The sequence below is a fragment of the Cupressus sempervirens genome, chromosome 7, assembly GCF_028749045.1.
Source record: "Cupressus sempervirens isolate cs-2001-9-10 chromosome 7, ASM2874904v1, whole genome shotgun sequence".
NCBI lineage: Eukaryota > Viridiplantae > Streptophyta > Pinopsida > Cupressales > Cupressaceae > Cupressus > Cupressus sempervirens.
In genome coordinates, this window is record NC_143124.1 from 884,285,218 (window position 1) to 884,309,695 (window position 24,478).

Here is a 24,478-nt window from a genome sequence, read left to right on the forward strand (position 1 = left end):
TTGTGAAACTTTCCTCTTATATGTGGAAGATGTAATATTACATATATTTAGATATGTCTTCTATATTCTAATTATAAACTATGTTTTAAATATATCTATTTTTAAGAACCTTACTAATTATTCTTCGTCTCCCCCTGAGTTTGTTGTATAGCCTAAGAGTGCATGTTTATACTGCAAGAAATACAAAGATATGTGTATTTTAAGACTTTTTAATCTGGGAGGTGTTATGGCTATTTAAGGCTTTTTAAGACTAATGGTGGAGGTATTATTTATACAAGTCCTAATTAGCTGAATTGTTCTATCGGTCTGATTTAGTTGAATTATACAATTATAATTGGAGTTGGTACTAGATCTTGATTTGTTTTCTTAAGATTAAATATTAAGAGCTATACTTATGTACCTGAGGTTCCTATAAAGACTATTAATCATTAAAAATTAAAAAATCTCTAACATTAGCACCCTTATTTGCTAGTTGATCTGCCTTTTTGAACTATCTTCCCAAAAAATATGGAGTATCTAAAGATCATGAATGAAGAGAAATGGAACTGGTAAAGAATGTTTTAATAAATTTTTTGCCATTGATGTCAAACTTGCTACTTGCAGGAATGACAATTTCTTTAGTGATCCAAATAATATCAATTGGTTGATTGGCAAGGAGGTGGCAATCAATAAGATGTAACCAGAGTACCTAGAGAAAGGTTGAAGTTATTATGTTGCAATGAAGTATAAGGATCAGCTAAGCCATTGATGAAATAATGTATTGATGACATATTCTAAGACATAGAGGATGGACACACTAAGACATATTAAAGATGTAAGGATTAACTAAGTTCTAGTGTGTGTCAAGCAATCTTTAGGTGCCGAGTGAAGATTAAGTGCCGAGCAATTTTCAGGTGCCGAGAAAGATTCAGATGCCGAGAAAAATATAGATGCCAAGCAAGATACAAATTTCGAGCAAGATACAGGTGTCGAGCACCAGTAAATAATATTAAGAAGTTGAGTAACACAGAAGGTGTCGAGCATTAGTAAACCAATGATGTCAAGTTGTTGCATTATTTTGAAAAGTCAAAGATTTGCCAGATCTAAGCCGACATGATAGTTATCTAAAATTTTGTGAACCAAATAGAAGATAAGAATGATGAGCTAGTGGCACAGAACACTATGTAAAACATTTTTTTTGGTGAATGCTAATGGATCTATCATGAAGTTTCTAGATAGAAACAAGATATGTGACAGATACATTGTATTCTACCTAATCCATTGAAACCTTAAAGTTGGAAAGAAAGATTTGAGTGGGAAATCAAGAACAAAAATTCTTTATAAGAAGTTACAGGTCAGAGATCAAATGTGCATGCAAGAGAGGGAATTGGTCATAAGTGTAATCATGCCAAGAGGAGTAAGAATAGAGCATCAAGACTCTAAATTGATTGAGTGACCAGAGAGGGCATTGGCATAATGAGTGGAAGAACTCAAGGAGACAAATCTTGAAGGGTGAACAAGTTGTCAGCACTGCAAGGGGGGAAAGCCAAGCAAAGAAAAGGACTGAAGAGTGATCTGAAATCTGCAAGGTTGAAGTTGCAATCTGTATTAGGTCAAAATCTTTCTAATACTTTCTTAACACTGTATTAGATATTGAAACCCTACATTGCTAGGTTAGCTTAACAGCTAGGTGGATAAGCCTTAGGAAAAGGATAGAAGATCCCCAGGAGAAGGATAAAGAGATCCTCAAGAGAAGGATAAAGAGATCCTTAGGAGGAGGATAGGAGATCCTTAGAGAGGGATGAAAGATTCTTTTGAGAAGGTGACTATAAATCTCATGGACTTGGGTGAGCCTTAGAGCTCTATGTAAATACTTAACAGGGTGACATTCTAAGTTGAATGTTCTTAAATCTTTTAACAGGGTCACATTTAACAATGTGTTGTAGTCTTTAACAGGGCAGACCATCAAAAGTGGTTGAAATCAATTGCACAGTTATTTTGTGGGTATCATCCCCACTCCAGTTTTACCTTCTTATTCCTAGAGGGTTTCTGGGTTATCAAATCCTTAGTGTTATGGTGTGATGCATGTTTACTTTTTCATAGTTGTTTAATGTTCAAATTACATGCATGATAATTTCAGTTATGTGTCATTAAGGATTTGTAGAAAAAGTTGCATTAGACATCATTGGACTTTGGATAACTGATTCACCCCCTCCCCCCCCCCCCCCCTCAGTTATTCTAAAGAATTCTAAAAATTGGTATTAGAGCCAACTGCTGATTTGTTTCAAGGTACTAGCAGTAGGAAAATCAAGATGTCCAAGACAGAAGTTCCCAAGCTAAACAAAGACAACTTTGTTGCATGGCAAAGTTTGATGAAGCTACACCTCAGATCAATAGGTGACTATGCACAGACCTCAATCATAGTTGACCATGTAGACCTTGCAATACCTCTCACTGCAGATGACATGAGCAAGAAGAAGGAGCACAATCAAGCAATGTTAGATATTTCTTTGGCACTAAGCTATGTCGAGTATGATGACATCAAAGGATGTGATACTTCACATCAGATGTGGAATACATTATCAAGAATATATGGAGGAGATGATAATGTCAAGAGAGCCAAAAGAGAAAGCCTAAGAGGAAAATTTGATGATATGAAAATGGATGAAGGAGAGAATGTTGCTCAATACAGTGCAAGAATGAAGGAATTAGTCAGTGCCATAAGAAGCCTAGGAGGACAGTTAGCAGAAGAAATAGTATGTAGCAAATACTTGAGAACTTTGCTTCCCATCTATGCTATAAGAGTATCAGTCATCGAAGAGCTAAGCTGTGTACTAGGCAAAATAGTGACATTTGAAGGAATAATTGGAAGACTTACTACCTTTGAGCTATCCAACTTTGACAACTACAAGCCAGAAAACTTTGAATCTGCATTCAAAGCCAAATTGACAATAGAAGACAATGATGAGGTACAAACAAAGAAAAAGAATGGAAAAGGAAAGTATGTATCTAGTGATAACAGCACTGATGAAGATGATGTGGACCAATTGGAGGCATTACTAGCAAGAAGATTTCACAGAGGAAGAGGAAAATTCAAAGGTAAGATACCAATAATTTGTTTCAATTGTAATGAAGTTGGTCACATTGCAGCCAGATGCACACAAAAGAAAAATTACAAGGATGGAAACAACTTCAAGAATAAGAAAGAGGAAAATAAGGAGTACAAAGGTAAAGGCAAAAGATGCTACATTGTTGAAAAAGACTCTGACGAAAATGATGATGAAGTAGTCTATGTGGCTATGAAAGATGAATCAGATGAAGATGAAGCAACTACACTGGTAACCTACATGAACAAGAATGATAGATGGATCATAGGTAGCGGATGCTCTCATCACATGACTGGAGACAAAAGTAAGGTCATTGCCTTTATTCAATATGAAGGAAATAGTGTTAGATTTGGTAACAATGCACCATATCAGATCAAAGAGAAAGGTAGTATCAAGCTTACTGAAAGGATATCATGTGATAATGCATACTATGTTGAAGGACTGAATTATAACTTGTTAAGTGTCTCATAGTTAGGCAACATAGGATGTAAGGTTGAATTTGAAAAAGGAGTTGCTAAGATTTATGATTCTCAAGGAAGTCTAATAGGAAAAGGTGATTAGACTAAAAGTAATTTGTTTTACCTAGACATGGAAGATGCTTCTTGTCTCATTGTTCAAACTGATGATGTATGGTTATGGCACAAGAGGCTATGTCATGTAAATTTTGACAATCTAATAAGCATCAGCAAAATGAAGAAAGTCAGAGGTCTACCAAAGTTGAAGAAGCCTGACAACACCATGTGTAAACAATGCCAACTAGGGAAGATGACCAAGTCAACTTTCAAAAGCAAGACTTATACTTCCAATGAAGTATTAGAGCTAGTTCATACTAACTTTTGTGGTCCTATTGAAGTACAAAGCTACAAAGGTGATAGATACATAATGCTATTTGTAGATGACTATTCAAGGATGATGATAGTCATGTTCCTAAAACAAAAATCAAATGCATTCCAAATGTTCAAATGGTACTTGGCCAGAGTTGAGTAAGAGACTGGAAAGAGCCTAAAATGTCTTAGATTTGATAGAGGAGGTGAATTCGCATCAAGGGAATTTGAAGAGTTCTACAATGAAAGAGGAATTAAAAGGCAGACATCAACACCCAGAACTCCACCTCAAAATGGTATAGCAGAGAGAAGGAATAGATCAGTTATTGACTATGCTAGGACCTTAATGATGGAGAAAATTGTTACATTCAAGTATTGGAGAGAAGTTGTAAGTATTGTAGTCTACACACTCAACAAAGTTCAAGTCAATAAAGGTACAAATGCAACACCTTTTGAATTATGGTATGGGCATTCTCCTAATGTAAAACATTTGAAAATATTTGGATGCAAATGCTTTATATATAAAGAGTCTAGGAATGGAAAATTTGATGCAAAGAGTGAGGAAGACACATTTCTTGGTTATTCTACTAGAAGCAAAGCTTATAAGTTCTTGAATAGTAACACTAACAAAGTAGTAGAAAGCACAAATGTGAAATTTGATGAGCTTGCAGAAGCTCAAAGTGCTGAAAACACCAAGAAAGCAGAAGAATACAAGACCTTTGTATACTTTTATGAAGGTATACCTAATAATGGTGAAGTTGCAACTCAGAATGACAATCATCAACAGAATACAGTATCTGCCAAGTCACAGATAGTGAATGCTGAACAACAGACACATTCAGAAGTTGAGCTGTAGAATACAAAAAATATTCATTCAGATTCTGAGAATAGCCAACAAGAAGAAAATGAACAAATACCTAAAGAAAATATGCATGAGGATACAAATTCTGAAAAAGACAACATGCAAACAAGAAAAGAACCTGTATTGGCAAAGTATGTGAAAAGGCATCATCCTGCAAATCAAATTATTGGAAACAAAGAGGTAGGACCAATGACAAGGAATAGACTCAGAAATGAAACATGTCTACTCAGCAAAATGGAACCAAAAATAGTAAGTGAAACCATAACAGATGATGACTGGTATAATGCTATGAAAGAGGAAATAGAACAAATTGAGAAGAATAAAACATGGACCTTAGTCTCAAGACCAGTTGATAAGAATGTGATTGGAACCAAGTGGGTGTTTAGAAACAAGTTAGATGAGAATGGTGAAATCACAAGAAACAAGGCAAGACTAGTTTGCAAAGGATATGCACAAGAAGAAAGACTAGATTATGGAGAAACTTTTGCTCCAGTTGCTAGAATGGAAGGAGTAAGGACTTTACTAGCATATGCAGCCTTCAAAGGATTTAAAGTCTATCAAATGGATGTAAAGTCTACATTTCTGAATTGTATACTTGAACAGGAAGTCTACATAGAGCAACCAAAAGGTTTTGTTGATGAAAAGAACAAAAATAAGGTATGAAAATTACACAAGGCTCTATATGGATTGAAGCAAGCCCCTAGAGCTTGGTATGAGAGACTTCACAAGTATTTGGTGCAAATAGGATTTGAAAGAACCGATCACAAAAACTACATGTACATCAAATCAGAAGAAGGTAAGGATATTCTTGCATCTAAAATATTTGTGGATGATATAGTTTTTGGAGGAAAGGAAGCACTTTGCAAAAGTTTTGCTAACAAAATGAAATATGAGTTCGAAATGTCTATGTTTGGAGAAATCAAGTTCTTTGTAGGATTGCAAGTACATCAACTAAAACATGGCATATTTGTGACATAATCAAAATGCATCAAGGAGATACTCAAGAAGTTTGGATTGGAAGACTCCAAACCTGTCAGCACACCAATGGCAATAGGACATAAGCTATCTAAAAATGATGAATCAGCTGAAGTCAATCAAACAATGTATAGATCCATGATTAGAAAGCTACAATATGTTGTACATAGCAGACTAGACATAGCATTAGCTATTGGAATAGTTGCTAGATTCTCTGCCAATCCTAGAGAAAATCATCTCATGGCAGTAAAAAGGATAATGAGGTATCTCAAAGGAACTGATGATTTTGGCCTATATTACAAAAAGAATGAGAAGTTTGAGCTCAATGCATACACAGATGCAAATTGGGGAGGAAACATTGATGACAAGAAAAGCACAAGTGGAGGAGAATTATTCTTAGGTAAAAGGCTCGTTACTTGAACTAGTAAGAAACAAACATGTACATCTTAGTCCACTGTAGAAGTAGAATATGTGGCAACAGCAGTCAATTGCACAAACATTGTGTGGCTCAAACATCTATTGAAAGGAATGAAAGAAGAGGTAACTAAACCTGTAATATTGTATTGTGACAATACAAGTTCTATAAACATATCCAAGAATCCAGTAATGCATGCAAAAACTAAGCATATTGCAATCAAGTATCACTTTGTTAGAGAATTGGTGGAAGACAAATGAGTGAAGATGGAATACATTCACATAAAGGAACAAATTGCAAATATCTTCACCAAACCATTACTAAAGGATGCTTATGAATATCTTAGAGGCAAGTTGGGGGTAATTCCCCTAACTCAAGCAGTCTAAAGCAACATAAAAGTTGCCCTGCATCAATAGGAGTAGATCATTGAAATATCAGACGAGTGATGCAGAGGATGACAACAGGAGCGAAAACTCTAGACTAGTCACAAGCATGGTGACAAAAGGAGAAAACATGAAAATGCAAAGAGGGAGATATAGGAGAAACTAATCAACACAAATTAAGAGGGAGATATATATGGAGATATATATGAAGGATCAGGAATATAGAGTAAAGATGCAGCAGTCCAAAGGAGAAGCAAAACAAAAGATTCAGATTTTGGTGGTAACTAAGTTGATCAGCTTAATCATTTGATCAGTTTGGTTTGCCATCAATGCCAAAGAGGGACATTGTTGAAAATGATTGAAAAGATCATGAATGAAGAGAAATGGAACTGGTAAAGAATGTTTCAATCATTGTTTTGTTATTGATGTCAAACTTGCTACTTGCAGGAATGACAATTGCTTTAGTGATCCAAATACTATCAATTGGTTGATTGACAAGGAGGTTGTAGTCAATAAGATGTAACTAGAGTACCTAGAGAAAGGTTGAAGTTATGATGTTGTAATGAAGTATAAGGATCAGCTAAGCCATTGATGAAATAATGTATTGATGACATATTCTAAGACATAGAGGATGGACACACTAAGACATATTAAAGATGTAAGGATTAACTAAGTTCTAGTGTGTGCCAAGCAGTGTTCAGGTGCCGAGTGAAGATCAAGTGCTGAGCAGTTTTCATGTGCCGAGCAAGATATAGGTGCCGAGAAAGATTCAAATGCCAAGCAAAATATAGATGTCGAGCAAGATACAGATGTCAAGCAAGATACAAGTGTCTAGCACCAGTAAATAATATTAAGAAGTTGAGTAACACAGAAGGTGTCGAGCATCAATAAACCAATGATGCTAAGTTGCTGCATTATTTTGAAAAGTCAAAGATTTGCCAGATCTAAGCTGACATGATAGTTATCTAGAATTTTGTGAACTAGATAGAAGATAAGAATGATGAGCTGGTGGCACGGAACACTATGTAAAATTTTTTTTTTGGTGAATGCTAATGGATCTATCATGAAGTTTCTAGATAGAAACAAGATATGGGACAGATACATTATATTCTACCTAATCCATTGAAACCCTAAAGTTGGAAAGGAATATTTGAGCGGGAAATCAAGAACAGAAACTCTTATAAGAAGTTACAGGTCAGAGATCAAATGCACATGCAAGAGAGGGAATTGGTCATAAGTGTAATCATGCCAAGAGGAGTAAGAACAGAGCATCAAGACTCTAAATTGATCGAGTGACCAGAGAGAGCATTGGCATAACAAGTGGAAGAACTCAAGGAGACAGATCTTGAAGGGTGAACAAGTTGTCAGCACTGCAAGGGAGGAAAGCCAATCAAAGAAAAGGACTTAAGAGTGATCTGAAATCTGCAAGGTTGAAGTTGCAATTTGTATCAGATCAAAACCTTTATTATACTTTCTTACCACTATATTAGATATTAAAACCCTACATTTCTAGGTTAGCTTAACAGCTAGGTGGATAAGCCTCAGGAAAAGGATAGAATATCCTCAGGAGAAGGATAAAGAGATCCTCAGGAGAAGGATAAAGAGATCCTTAGGAGGAGGATAGGAGATCCTTAGAGAGGGATGAAAGATTCTTTTGAGAAGGTGATTGTAAATCCCATGGACTTGGGTGAGCCTAACAGCTCTATGTAAATCCTTTAACAGGTTGACATTCTAAGTTGAATGTTCTTAAATCCTTTAACAGGGTCATATTTAACAATGTGCTATAGCTTTTAATAGGGCGGGCCTTTAACAGGGCAGACCATCAAAAGTGGTTGAAATCAATTGCGTAGTTATTTTGTGGGTATCATCTCCACTCCAGTTTTACCTTCTTATTCCTGGAGGGTTTCTGGGTTATCAAATCCTTAGTGTTATGGTGTGATGTATGTTTAATTTTTCATGGTTGTTTAATGTTCAAATTACATTCATGATAATTTTAATTATGTGTCATTAAGGATTTGTAGAAAAAGTTGCATTGGACATCATTGGACCTTGGATAACTGATTCACCTCCCCCCCCCCACGCTCTCAGTTATTCTAAAGAATTCTAACACCTTCCCAAAAAATATGGAGTATCTAAATATCTGTGAAATGGTCCAAAATATTAAGTACTTCTTCCAATTTTGAATTTAGGACCCAATTAGGCATCACTCTTTTCCTAATGACATTTAGAACTATCTGTGAATCTCCTTCAATAATAATCTTTGATAAGCCTAAATCTAGGCAAATTTGGAGACTTTCTTATAGAGCTTCTAGTTCAACGAGATTGTTAGTTGTAGAATCTATGATTTAACCCTTCTAGCAATCCACTTTCATGATGCATTATTAATGATACATCCTATTCTAGTAGTACTAGGATTGCCTCTTAAGGCTCCATCAAAATTTAACTTGGTCCACCCTTTCAGTGGAGGGATCCATCTGCAGTTCTCCCTTGCTTCTTTATTCTTCTTTTTATAAATAAGTGGAGGGTTAATTAGGTTTTTCTAGTTCTTTTTTATTAGTCCATCCCAACTGGAAAATGATCCTTCCTCTTTCTATGTTTTTGTTAGATGAATGTTTAAGGTCTCCACTATACAAGCTTTATTTTTTTAAGAATCTCATCTGACTGCATATCCTGATCATAGAAAATTCTTTTGTTCCTTTCTGTCCATATCTCCCACATAAGGATAGATGGGAAGATATTCCAAATTTTATTGTATATACCTTTACTAGTCTCTATTGGCAAGCCTTTAAGGAATTCAATAAGGGATACAAGCATCAAGGTGGTCCAACCCAGCATTTTTCTAAGCCATTCCTAGCAGAGTTGTGTATATGGACATTTATATAAGATGTGATTAGTATCTTCACTATCATGCCTACAAAGCACACATCTTGAAGGACCCTCAACACCTATCTTACATATTCTATCGGTGGTTAAGATCCTATTCAGAAAAACTAGCCATAAAAAGAAACTTGCCTTTGGCAAACAGGATGAATGGGTAAAAGCACAAACCTGTGTTACCCTTTTACAAAGGAAAAGGCTAACAAAGGTGTAGTTATTCACATTCAATGACATAAAACTAGTATTACTATTTAGAATTTTAAAATGAATTAAACTAATGAAATGTGTAGAAATGGATGAGTTTTAGGATTACAATTTTTAATAATTATTTGGAATAAGAAATTATATATTTTCCCATTTTTTAAAGATAAATTTTAGTCGTTGAAAAATGCTAAGAATTAGGGGTCTAGTTCCCACCACAAAACTATATGGAAATAAACGTATTTCCCTTTGATCTTAGATTATGTTATCGATAATATAGGTAGCTAGAACAATCAAAAATAAAAATTGGCTTTAGACCTATATTTTCTCTTTTTTAATGATTCAGATTTAAACTTATTCAAATTGATAATTTTCATCTCCCACCACATTTTTTGAAATAAATCTATTCCAACCAAAAGAAAAATTATAGATTCTAGAAGAGAACTCTTCCTCTAGAACATCATGTAATTTTTTTAAAAAATTGATACTATTTAATTTATTTTTCTTTCTCAAAATCAACATCTTCTTGAGTGTTAAAATACGTACTTGTAGAATTTTTTCATTACAATATACTATATCTAATTAAAATACTATGAACTTTATATGAGAATATCCTTGACTTTAAGCTCTATAAAATGGTGTTTATATGTTATTAAAAAAATATCATAATAAATAGTAAGAGTTATTGAAACAATAGTTTTCTAAAATAATTGTAGTTTATTAGTAATTGGATACTAACTAGTACAAAACATGCATTTAACAGACATTTTCAATTGGAAAAGTGTGAGACCATATATAACTTAGCTAGAATAATTTTATCAAGATCATATGTTTGAAAAAAAATGTGTTTTGGATAGAAATAATCAAATTTAGTCATTCTGATAAGTCAACCTGAAAGGTGACACATCTTTGCACTTTTACCCGAATCCCAACAGAGTTTAAGAGGAATGTCCACTTCTTCCCACTCTTGGGAATGAGTGATCGCTTTTTATCCATTTTTGACACTATACTTGTCATCTTTGGATGTTTCCCAAATGAGTTTGTCATTTCTATCTAATTGCTTAATTTTCCTATTCTGAATTAGATTTTTGAATACCTTTTTTACTGTAGGATCTATATCTATATTCTCCACTAATTTCCATTCCCATCTTTTGATTCCATCAATAATTTTTTTGGTTTTATAATCACTTACCTTGCACCCCTAGTATTTTACTAATAGCTCTTTAATACTTTTTGGGATACCCATTCTATCTACTAGGGGGTTCCCATCCCATGAATCTTCCCAAAATAAGGCCTCGTCACCCTTTCCAACATCCCACATGAGATATTTACTAATGAGAGCTTGACTTTTAACTATAAAGTTCTAGCTTTCAAATCCTTTGGGGAGGGTCCTCATTCTAAAGGTGGAATAGGGATCATATGCATTAAGGTATTTTTTATACATGATTTTATCCCATTTGTGTTCACTTTCTACAAAAAGGCACCAAGTAAGTTTAGCCCCAAGTGCTTCATTTTGCCAGCATAATTTTTTTATACCTAAACCTCCTAAATCCTTTGGTTTACATACGTTGTCCCATTTTATGAGGGCCAACTTTTTAGAGTCATCAGAGTCATTCCAAAGAAAACTTCTAAGTTTTTCCTCGATCTTCTTATTGGTATGATTAGCTAAAGGAAGGCAAGTGAGCAAATTCATTGGAAGAGCAGATAGCACTGTTATAACCTTGGTAACTTTTCCAACTTTAGTGAGCTATTTATCTTTCCAACCTCCTATCCTAGCATCCATTTTATCAAGAATATTATACCATGCCTTATTAGATTTATTACCTTTTTCTAACTCTATTCCTAAGTATTTGCATAGAAATGTGCCTTTTTTATAACTCGTAATGTTACAAATCTGTATTTTCTTTTCAGGCTTGGTATTAATAAAAAAGATTTTAGATTTTGCAGCATTCACTTTTTGACCAGAAGCTTTCATATATTATTGGATGATAGATTTGATATTTAGGCCCTCATTTTTTGTACTTTCACTTGGAAGAATGGTGTCATCTGCATACTATTGGTGGGTAATATTAGGAACATTTTCAGTTACTGAAATTTTGTTTATTTTTCCCTCTTTATGAGCTTTGGTAATTGGTCTCCCAAAGGCTTCTACCATAATAATATAAAGGAATAGAGATAGAGGATCTCCTTGTCTTATCCCTCTTGAAGTATCAAAGAAACCTTCGAGGGTTCCATTAATAAGGACTAAAATCTTGGTTGTAGAAATACACTAATAGATAAAATTAATCCATTGGTGTGAGAATCCAAAGGCTTCTAAGGTTTTGCATAGAAACCTCCAGTCAACCATGTCATAAGCTTTTTGGATGTCCAATTTCATGAACATGCTTGCCATTTTAATTTTGTTGGCTGAGCGTAGAGTTTCTTTTATAATGAGTATACCATCTAGGATTGATCTACCTACAACAAAGTCAATTTGTTCTTCTAATATAATCTTGGAAAGAATCAGTTTAAGACAATTCGCTAAGATTTTAGACATTATTTTATAAATGGTATTGCAAAGAGCTATAGGTCTGAAATCTCTTGGCTTTTCAAGATCATCTTTTTTGGGGATCAAGGTGAGAAAGGTGTTATTAATTTCAGATAAAATTGAGTTATAATTTATAATTATTACTAAAGTAAAAGATTAAGATTAAGATTTAACAAACATAAATATTTTAAATTTTTATTTTTCTAAAATATCATTTTGTTTTCTTATTTTGTAATGAGTTTCATTTCGCTTTTACTTTCTTTGAATTGTTTATAAAAAAAAAATTAAAAATCATATAGCATATTTATATATTTCATATTCTATTTAAATTCAATTTAGTATATATAATTGCTTATTTATGCAATATAAAGGTAGTTTAATTCTATTTTATTTATACATGTGAACATTGACTAACATAAAACTATTTTTGATTGATATATATATATATATAATTCATCAATCTATTAAATTCAGCTAAATCTAATTCAAGATGCTTGCTACTACCTCTAGTATATGCCAACCAAAACTATCTTTTTTGGTTGGCATATACTAATCAAATTGTTGCTTATAATTTCTTTTCCTAATTATCTTACGTCTCATATAGTTTGAAAAAAGATAAAAAATAATCGACTATTAGTATATGTGTGATCGACTATTAGCACATGTATTTTTCAATATTTTGGGGCTCTTTTAAGAACGGCGATTCAGGATAATCTATGATAAAACTTTCGGACTTCTCCCTAGCTTATTATATCTCATAGATCATTTATTATCAACACAACTATAACATAAATCACAATTATGTGTCATTCTTTATTGCTACATTTAAACATAATATTATGAAGTTTCAAATGTAAGCTTCATACTCTAGAATAAGCACAAAACCTTCAAACAACCAACCTAGCAGGGGCCTTCACAAAGTAGTTTTAGCTACTCAATTTAATAGTACGATTCTATAGGCTGAAACCAATTCATCTAAGAGCCAAGGTTTGAAGAGTATCTATTTCACCAAATTTGTCCAAAACACAACCTCAACCTCATCCCTCGTGATATTGGAACATTGCACTCATAAGACTTGATTATTAATAGGCTATTTAAAACTATTTAACATCACACATAAAAACCACGGCAAATTTTGACTACTAAATATTTAAAGATATAACCTCATTTAACAACACCAAAAAAACCCACAGCAAATTTTGACTTCTATAAAATTTGAAGATATAACCTCATTTACTTGTTTTTACATCCTGTTACACTTCAACCTACGAAATAACTTTATAACAGGGTCAGCAGCATATCATGCTTCGTCCAATATGCGCTACACATATTTCAGTGTCTCGAGAGCCATACAATAAACTGTATGGGAAAACGACAAAAAAAGTTCTGATTTAGTCATTGCACGGTTGCAACCTATTTGAATACGACGAATGAAAATTCTGGACAGCAATTGATTACAGAGATAATCCAGCAAAGAAAAAAACGGTAGAAACCTACATTCCCTATATAGTAGTCGTTACACTAAGCTGGCCACTGTAAAACCAACCAAATAAGTTAGCTCAGCCATTAGCTGCGTGTGTGATATAAAGAGTCCCCACAAGTTTTTTCCCTTAAAAAGTTCCATTATCCTAAAAAACACACGGTGGTTGTCCGGCGAAGTATTTCCAAGGCATATGTTTGTTACTGCCAAGTTTCTCCGAGGCAAAAATTTGTTGGCTAACACACAACGCCTGGTAAGACAATAAAGTGTCTTTGATGTGAAGTCCGGGCAGAGGGTCTTACAAGTATGAGAACAAAGAGTCGGCAAACTCGCTAATTCTTACAATGCGAAGCCTGGTTTGCATAGCAGTCGTTCTAATTGGAATGACGGTGATACCCGCTTGTACTGCAGCAGATGGTGGTACAACTTTCTTATTCGACCAGTTCGAGAAAACGGACAAGCTCATTCTGCTGGGCAGGGCTACTCAGGTCGAATCAAAATCTGCGATCTTGCTAACCAACAGTACTGAGAATTCAGAGGGGCGGGTGCTATTTTCGATCCCGGTGAGACTGAAACCGAGCGAAAACAATAGCACAGTTTTCTCCTTCAGCACCACATTCATCTTCTCTCTCTTTCACCCGCCCTTTGAGGAGGGCAGCGGAGACGGAATAGCCTTCGTCATTACGCCGACCCCGACTCTCTCTCCATATGTAACCCATAATTTCGTTAGTCTCCTCAACATCAGCACCAAGGGCCATGGCGCCAATCATATCTTCGCCGTCATTGTGGAGACATTCGACGAGGTCGGATTCCAAGGCCCCGACGCCAATTATCTCGCCCTCAACAGTCTGCAAAACGGCACAAGATCTGATACGCCAAGCGGAGCCAATATCCAGGTCTGGATCGATTACGACCACGCGAAAAACGAACTCGACGTGGCCATCACGTACGCCGGTTTGGCCAGGCCAGAGAGGCCCGTGTTCTCCAGAAATATCGATTTGTCGTCGGTATTTACAGAAGAGATGTACATCGGTTTTTGCGCCTCCACGGGATCCCTGGCTGAAGGCCACTACATTCTTGCATGGAGTTTCACGACCAACGGTCCGGCGCCGTCACTGGATCTCACCTTTCTCCCGCCCGTCGATGTTTCCCGGCCGAGTACAACCGTGGGGAAGAGGACGAAGCCCGCTTTCATAGCCGCGGCTTCCGTGGGTCTGTTCGTGTTTACACTGGCGGTCGTATGGAGTTGTTGTAGAGGGCAGAAGAGGTACAGGAAGCAAGAGATGGAAGACTGGGAGCTGGAGTTTTGGCCGCATAGATTCTCCTACAAGGAGCTCACCGTTGCGACCAACGGCTTCAGCGAAAAAGAGTTCCTTGGTCTCGGGGGGTTCGGTCGAGTTTACCGCGGCGTTTTACCGAATAGCGGCTTGCATGTGGCCGTGAAATGCATAACGAGGGAGTTCGGTGAAGGAATGAAGGGATTCGTGGCGGAGATAACGAGCATGGGGCGGCTGCAGCACCGGAATCTGGTGCAGCTGCGTGGGTGGTGCAGGCGAGAGAAACAGCTCTTTATAGTCTACGACTACATGCCCAACGGGAGCCTCGATAAGTTGATCTTCGATAACCCCAGAACGGTGCTGCGGTGGTGCGAGAGATATAACATACTCAAGGGTGTCGCCGCTGGGCTGCTGTATTTGCACGAGCAAGGGGAGAAGAGGGTTGTTCACAGAGACATCAAATCGAGCAACGTGTTGTTGGACTCGAACCTCAATGGACGACTCGGGGACTTCGGGCTCGCCAAGTTGTACGACCACAGCGAGAATCCGCAAACGACGCATGTGGTTGGGACTCTTGGGTACATTGCGCCGGAGCTGATTCACACGGGAAAGGCCACGCCGAGCTCGGACGTTTTCAGCTTCGGTGTTCTGCTGTTGGAGGTCGCCTGCGGAAGGAGGCCCGTGGATCCGTCCCTGGAGGGCGAGCGTGTGGTCGTGGTCGAATGGGTTTGCGAGCTCTATACCAAAGATAGGCTTTTGGAGGCCGCCGATCCGAAGCTGTGTGGGGAATATGATAGGGAAGAGATGGAAAGAGTGCTGAAATTGGGACTCTTGTGTTCGCACCCGGAGGCCGAGAGCAGGCTGGGAATTCGACAGGTGTGGCAGATTCTTCAGGGGGAAGTTGTTTTCCCTTCTCCTGCCTTTGACGGAAGCGTAAGTACTCCCAGAGGATTAATCGGCTGGAATTCAAGGAATCTGTTTTCGTCTGCGAGTACCAGAGCCTGCACCTGCCACGAGGTTCTTGCCAAGAGCTTAAATAGTTCGAAGTACAGACCACCATCCGACTCGCTTGACACTTCCTCTGAGTCATTGAGTTTCGCTAGTCAGCAATAGCGTGTTTCAAATATGTTCATACTCGCTCGGATCTTACTGCCAATTAATGGGGGAGTGGTTTTCTGGGAGTAGTTTTTATCGGGAGATTCGAGGATTTAAATTAAGATTAGTGTACAGGCTGTTCGATCGCTTCATTGTAGATCATTCTCCGGATTGTTTGTGACTGTTTATCTTCCGTCTCCGATATAACTTCACGTTTTGTTTTGAAGTTTCAATTGAGATATTATATGCAATCACATCTTTTAGATAGAAGTCAAATGTCTTTATTATTGATCTTTATAGTTGGATCAATAAAACAGAATCGGTATTATTACTTTTAATCTTTGTGTATTTTACGTCAGTATATGTTAAATAACAAATTAGTAAATTTAATTTTTTTTATGTTTGCATTGAAAGATATGAAAATATTATATAGGTAATATATGAAGATAATTAAGAGAATGTCAAAGTAAAATTATGAACTTGTAACTAAAACATAACGTCATAGGACTGGATTTAGCTCACGCCCAAGATGAACTTTCTCTCTTTGAATCTTCAACCACGTGTAGGCAATCCCTATTTCTGACCTCCCTGTCTAGTCTAGCCATTTTTGTTCACCTAGACTACACCTTACCCACAATCTACATCAAGTGCCCACAAACCCAATTACCTGAACATACACCCCTGTGGAATAGAACCACATGTCGAACCCCCATGGTTCTACTTCCTTTGTTGCACCATGCATGCATCCTCAAGCTCCAAGCTCTACTCTTGTTCAACCCAAGTTGAACCACTTACTTCAACCCTAATGTGTCTTCGACTCGATGTCCCCCATAAGACAACCTTACTCCAACATTGACCATATGTGATCTCAACTCCCCAAGCCTCTTGATCATCCTTGATCACCTCTGTGTCACTCCTTGAATGCCTAGAACTACCACAACTCCCCTTGCTCAACTATGCCTACTACCTAAGCCCAACATTGCACCACAGCATCAAGAATCACCACAACTCCCTTGTTGAACAATGTATCCACCCCAAGTGACTTAAACCATTGAGTCCTCCCTTGTGCGCATCACACACTACCTTGGCATACTTGGCACCAGTAACGTACCTCCAAACATCCCTTGAGTCCTCAAGTCCAATCTTGTATGCTACTCCACCACACCCCTATCTCCACGACATACCATCTCTTGTTGGTCTCCCCTAGCTCACCATGAACCTTAAAGCCCAACCATGTTCCCCACAGAATTGTTAAGTGCAGCCAAACCCTAAGTCCAAACATTAATCCCTGAATGCCTCAACACCATGTCTGTGTTTACATGCCCTCATTGGTGAACATATTCTTACTCATTTCTCCACTACACTCAGACCAACCCTTCATGTGTACACACAATCTTGCTCGTCTTGGATCCCTTTGCAATATAGACCTACTTGAGTACCATGCCCTTTCTCCATGATCCGGCCAATCCCTTGGGCATTGTACTTCCTTCCAACTTGATTGCGCCACCATAGCTTCACCTATGAATCATTTCACACCTTTCAGTCATGCACCACAAGCCATCATTAATTTTTCTTACCACCATGACTTGCCTCTTTGAGCCATGTCATAAATTTGCCACTTCAGTTACTTGACATGGATCTGCCCCATGGATCATCTCACCTTGAGCACTTCCCGAAACACCTTATCCTGATCACCATCTTGGACCACCCTGACCCTTGAGATATCATATCCCAATGCAAACCCAACTAACCAAGCAGCTTGGATGCGCACCAGTGTGTCACCCCTTTGGTACCATCCTGCATAGATAACTGGCTCTGCAACATATCCCTCACACAACAGACCATAAGCCTCCAATGCTCCTACCTAGACCAACCATTTTCCTCCTACCAAAAGACTAGGTACTCCATTTCCCCAACTTTCAAACCTTAGACAACTCCCATTTAGCCATCGCCAACATTGTCTCAACTATTCCACTTCACTGAGTTAGTGAGCCTTGCATTATTGCCAAACCTCACCACATCATGATAAGGTAGAGCTACTCTTCTTCAGTCCTAAAACTATGTGTCACCTCAATATTATTTGGACATTAGAGAGAAGGACTACTATCTTTCATCCATCTTGAGGGAGGTTGACTACCTAAGTTTCTCTTGATGCACATTGACACTTACTCTCTGTAGTTACACCTTGGTTTGGCTCCACACCTCGCCTACACCACAACCATGCTAGTGGGAACAACACATAGCACAACCCCATGTTGCACCTTGGCTCAACTCCACAACGTTCCTTTACCACAAAAATGCTAGAGGGAACATCTCATAGCACAACCCCATTATATACACCTCAAATCCATCCCAAGCCAGGATCCTACGCCACAACTATGTGTGTCGAGTATACAACATAGCCCCATTGAATACACCTTGGATCAACACTAGGCCTCACCTATGTCACACCCGTGTGCACCCAAATTTTCTGTGCAAGCCCATCGAATACTCCTCAACTTGGCACCATGCCTCACCTACTCCACACTTGTGTGCACCCATATCTTTTGCACAAGCCTATAACCTTAGAGTTTCATCTTAGGAATCAACAACCCCTTACATCCTCCCCCACTCTAAAATAGGCAATGTCCTCGACGTTGGAAACTACCACTACATCATGTTGAATGGATCTACAAATTCCCTTGTGTACCAAATATTGTTTGTCATCCACACTATTACACATGTTTGCACCCTTTCTGTTACCACAACATGCTTGATGTCATTAGCATTCTAAATACTAACCCATTTGTATTAATCCACTCCATGTCTCACTTCTACTTGGTTGGCCATACCAAATGACACCCAAAGAACTCTGCCCAAATGCTTCGTCTCCATTCAGCCACCTTTTGTCATCCACTGACAACACCCTAAATCATTTCTTCCACCTTCAACTACCCAAGGAACAATTCTTGATATCCACTAAAAGACAAGCTTGCCACAACCCAAGTCCACAATCCCCCAAACTACATTCCCAAGTTCGCACGTTCAACATTTGGCCTCCTTGACTTCCTATTGAGCCACTCAGTCTACCTACTAAAGAACCCTCTAGCGTGCCCTACACCCAACTCACTTCCAACACAAAAACCCAAAATAACGACCAACACTCATCTATTGATTCACCTCCAAAATATTGTGCAAGCCCTAGTACTTATATGAACCTTCCTCAAATCATGCACCTGACACAATCTTACACCAAAGTGCACCTAACTGATCCCAAAATCCACTTTCCTAAGTCATAATGTTCAATATTAGCCCCAACCCTTTCGTTGTCCCACTCTATTTGATTGTTGATCATCCCTCTGGTATGCCCTACATCTAACTCGTCCTTAACACCTCAACCCAAATGCACCAAACTTTTGTCCATCAATACACCTTCAAAATCTTGTAAGTTATAAGTACTTGCTTCTTGTCCTTGGATCCAACTCATGCATGTTCAAGCTACGACCTTACACTTCTTTGTACTCGTTCAGCAGCCCAAAATTTACATGTTGGATGATGCACTTCATACCAACCTACACCACACAATACCACATCGCCTAAACTCATTGATTCATGAAACTATTGCCTAGCCTTCTCCCATAGCTTCCAAGCCAACCTACCACACCATCAACACATCCTCTTCAAATTCCCACCTTGAAAATCCTACACCACACCATTCCACATGGTCCCAATTTTTTCCACTTCTAAAATTACCTTGTGTAAGCCCCCACTTCACCACTCCATGTAGCTACTTCATTCTCCTTGAACCCACATCTTGCAAGTTCTACGCATTATTTCAAGTAGCACATTTGTTACTCCTTAGGCCCACCCCATACTCTAGATCCCACTCCCCACTGTACCTTACATCCCATTCTCCAATCTCCTCTACACAACCCCTCAATTTCACATTAAATAATGTCCCACACACCATCCTATTCCACATTGAGACTAGCCAAAAAGCCACCCTACAAGAAAACTTTTTACTCCTCAAAGTTGTGCCAAACAAGTCCTACATCTTGCTGCTCCTTATATCCCATTCGCACACTGGTCTTAAATGTACTCAACAGTGTCATCTTCACTTAAGTTGTATTCTGATGAACCCACAAGACCTTGTTTCACCTCATCCATCTATGCATAATCATCTTGTGATACCATGTCACATCTTTACTTCCATAGCCAATTTCCACTACTAAAATGACTTCCAACAATGTCGATATCAACTCTCCACAAAATACATATTAGTTTGACCATCTCCTATATATACTTGATGCCAAATCCAAGAGTTGGTGATGTAACCCAAATCCAATCAACTAAAGATCTTTCTCTAATGTCAACTCCCAATGAGTTGAAATGACTTGAAAGCCTCACTTTGTTTGAATCAAGCTCTGATACCAACTATCATGGGGTTGGATCTATCTTACACCTAGGATGAGCCTTCTCTCTTAGAATCTCCAACCACATATGACACTGGTGATCCCTACTTTTGACTCCCCCACCCCACCACCCCCGTCTGATCTAGCCATTTTGCATTCACCAAGACTATACCTTACCCCCAATCTACATCAAGTACCCATGCACCTAACTACTTGAACATACACCCCTATAGAATAGAAGCACATGTCAAACCCCCATGGTTCTACTTCCTTTGTTGCAACATACACGCACCCTCAAGCTCCAAGCTCTACTATTGTTCAACTCAAGCTAAACCCTTTACTTAAGCCCTACTGCATCTTTGCCTTGGTGTCTCCTATAAGACAACCTTTCTCCAACACTAGCCATATGTGATCTCAACTCCCTGAGCCTCTTGATCACCCCTGATCACCTCTATGTCACTCCTTGAATGCCTAGAACTACCACAACTCCCCTTTCTCAACTATGTCTTCTACTTAAGCCTGAAACTGTACTACTACATCAAGAATCACCAAAACTCACTTGTTGAATAATGCATCCACCCCAAGTGACTTAGATAATTGAGTCCTCCCTTCTGTGCATTGCACACTAACCTAGAATAGTTAGCACCACAAATGCACCTTTGAATATCCCTTGAGTCCTGAGGTCTAATCTTGCATGCTACTCTAGCACGCCCTTGTCTCCATGACATACCATCTCTTATTGGTCTCCCCTAGCTCAACATGAACTTTGAAGCCCAACCTTGTTCCCCACAGAATTGTTGAATGCCTTAGCCAAACCCTAAATCCAAACAATGAGCCCCAACTGCCTCAACAATATTGAAGTTGATGAAAGATCAATTCCAATGCTCCCAAAAATCACCTACATGAAAACACCTATCACAAAAGAGAGAAGCAAAAGCTATGGAGGATGGAATTTCCAGATCCACAAATGCGACATTCTTGATGAGAAAAAAAAGAAATTGCTATTATCAAAAGTGAATGAAAATTAATTACAAAGAGATCAATCCTTATAAAAAGAGATCAAAACCCTAACAAGTGACTAACCTAGGTTGCATGATAACAATTAGTAAAACAATTAATTATTATATGCCCAAAGTTTAGCTTAAGTAAACTAGAGATAATAAGTGACTTAATAATTAAATCAATATTATTTAATTAATAAGAAAATAGTGTATTACTCTAACACCCCCCTTCCCCCCCCCCCCCCCCCCCCCCCCCCTTTCCCCCCCTTACGATAAACTTAAGGAGTAGGTAAAAACCTAGAAACTACCACTAAACATACATTTGGGTCCTAAAAAAAAGGCCTGATGAGGTAACCAAGCACAACCAAATCTCTAAAAATAGAAATAAAGAAAGCCACATGGAAAATATCCTACTCCAAAAAGAGATGGAAATAATTTTGAAAAGAACTAGTGAAGGACTAAAGAAGCTTCCAAACTAGGGAATGTTCTAAAAGATCGAAACAAAAGATGATCATGAAGAACGCCACTAAAGTATGAAGCTACAAACACTGCCAAATTGTTGATCTAAAGAATCTCCACTATATAGAACATGACTAGGTAAAGAAGACTAAGTCTAAAGATTTGATCAATCAAGATGGAAGGTATCTACATGGCCTCCAAAATAGGAATGAAAGAATATCTATATGGTAAATTGTCCATCTCACCAAAATGCATATGTATCCAGCCACTACAATCGCCTAGTACATAAGATCAAATACTAAATACATAGCTCACTCCATCGAACCAAGAAATCAATAAAACCAACATAACCCCCCTATAATATTGAGAGGTAAGACATGAACACTGAAAATAAATGCAATATTAAGAAGAACCAAGAACATTGAGAGTGCAAAAGAAGCACAGACATCTATAATGGCATGTGTCATCGACACATTATGAGGCTAATGTCATGGAAGGAACACTCACTTGACAAAGGAATATGGCAAATATGGCCTGCATGAAATCCCTAAGGCACTTTATAATGTAGTGTGAGTACAACAAAACACATAGATGTTCAAGATCCCAAAATGCAATAGAGGGACACTTTATCCCAATGTGTTTACAAAATACTATAAAATAATGTCAACAAAGATCAAAAGAGACATAGAACTAATACAATAAATAGTACAAACCATGATGAATCACCTGAAGCAACAAAGTCGATCCCCAGACCTAAAACAACCAAGATATCCACTAGAATGCAAAAATGAAAATGCTAAATAGAATTTTCCTAGAGTATAATCTTAAAAAATAACCATCATCACTAGAAAGAGATCTCAAATACCTTTCCAATGATATAAAGAAATCCCAAATCGAAGATCGGATGCTCAAGATATGTCTCCCAGAGTGCAAAATAGAACTCCTAAATTTGACAACAAAAATAGCCATAAAAAAACACCAAAATAACGTACACCGCTAGAACAGCCTTAGAACCATCTTTCTGAAGATATCTCATTTACAACAATCAGAGTCTGGATGAGCAATTTACAGCCAAACAACCACATGTAGGTCAAAAAGGTGTTGGAAGGGAAAAGTAAAAAATAAATTATTGCCTTGAGATTTGTGCCAAAATGTCTTGAAAAGTGTTCACACTAGTACAGAAATCACCTCCTGAAATGTGACAATTTCATACCAAAACTATCTCGAAAAACATACAAGACTATACTAAAAATTACCTCGATTTGCATACCAAATCTTAATTTCCATGCCAAAAATCACAAAATCACTACCTTGGGAAATATGCCCAATCTGAGAGCAATAATGTTTTGCCTTAAATTCCAACTATGTCAAAATTGGACAAATTTTATATGAAAAATGGGGGTTTTTGAGTGTTTTGAGCTCAACGGTGTGGTCCCTTAGGGCTCAAAGTGCACTGGAAAAAGGTGACCCCTTAGATCCAATACAAAAAAAAAATTGAAAAATGAAACCCTCTAAAAGAAAAAGCACATATCTGAAAGCCAAGCTAACACTCTCATAAATAGAATAGGGGCATGAAGATCTGGAGCTTTGATACCATGTTGAAGTTGATGAAAGATCAACCCCACAACTCCCAAGAATCACATGCATGCAAACATCTGTCATAGATGAGAGAAGCAAAAGCTATGAAGGTTGGAATTCTGAGATCCACAGATCCGACATTCTTGATGAGCAACAAGAGATATTGTTATTATCAAAAGTGAATGAATTAACTACAAAGAGATCAATCCTTATAGAAGGAGATCAAAACACTAATAGGTAACTAGCCTAGTTTGCATGATAATAATTAATAAAATAAATAATTATTATATGCCCAAAGTTTAGCTTAAGTAAACTAGAGATAATAAGTGACTTAATAATTGAATCAATATGATTTAATTAATAAAAAAATACTTTATTACTCTAATAGACACTACATCTATGTCTACATGCCCTTGTTGGTGAACATCTTGTTACTTGTTGCATCACTGCACTCAAACCAACCCTTCATGTATACATGCAATCTTGCTCATTTCAGATCCCTTTGTAATATAGACCTACTTGAGAAACATGCCCTTTCCCCATGATCCACTCAATCCCTTGGATGTTATACCTCCTTCCAACTCGACTACACCGCCATAGCTTCACCTACGAATTACTTCACCCCTTTCAGTTATGCACCACAAGCCATCATTACTTTATGTTACCATCATGACCCGTCTCTTTGAGCCACACCATACATTTTCCCCATGGTTCAACTCACCTCGAGCACTGGACCCTAGAATACCTTATCCTAATCACCATCCTGGAAAACCATGGCCATTATGATATCTTATTCCAATGCAAACCCAATGAACCAATAAATCTAGATGTGCACCCAGTGTGCCATCTCTTTGGCACCATCTTGCATAGATAACTAGCTCTATAACACATCCCCCACATGGCTCACCATAAGCCTCCAATGGTACTACTCAAACTAGTCATTTGCCTCTTACCACATGACTAAGTACTCCACTTCCCTAGCTTTTAGACCTTAGACAACTCCCACTGAGTCATCGCCAACATTGGCTTAGCTTCTCTACTTCACTG

General features: G+C 37.7%; 1 protein-coding gene across 1 annotated transcript in view; it reads left to right on the plus strand.

The window, feature by feature from the left end:
- Positions 1–16,020, plus strand: part of LOC149550314 (L-type lectin-domain containing receptor kinase SIT2-like) — an 88,600-nt gene extending 72,580 nt beyond the window's left edge. Inside the window, exons 3-5 of the mRNA XM_089794457.1 lie at positions 13,438–13,511; positions 13,611–13,685; positions 13,914–16,020. Coding sequence (XP_089650583.1) covers positions 13,438–13,511; positions 13,611–13,685; positions 13,914–16,020 — 2,256 coding nt within the window. The remainder of the gene's footprint in view (positions 1–13,437; positions 13,512–13,610; positions 13,686–13,913) is intronic.
- The last annotated feature ends 8,458 nt before the right edge of the window (positions 16,021–24,478 follow it).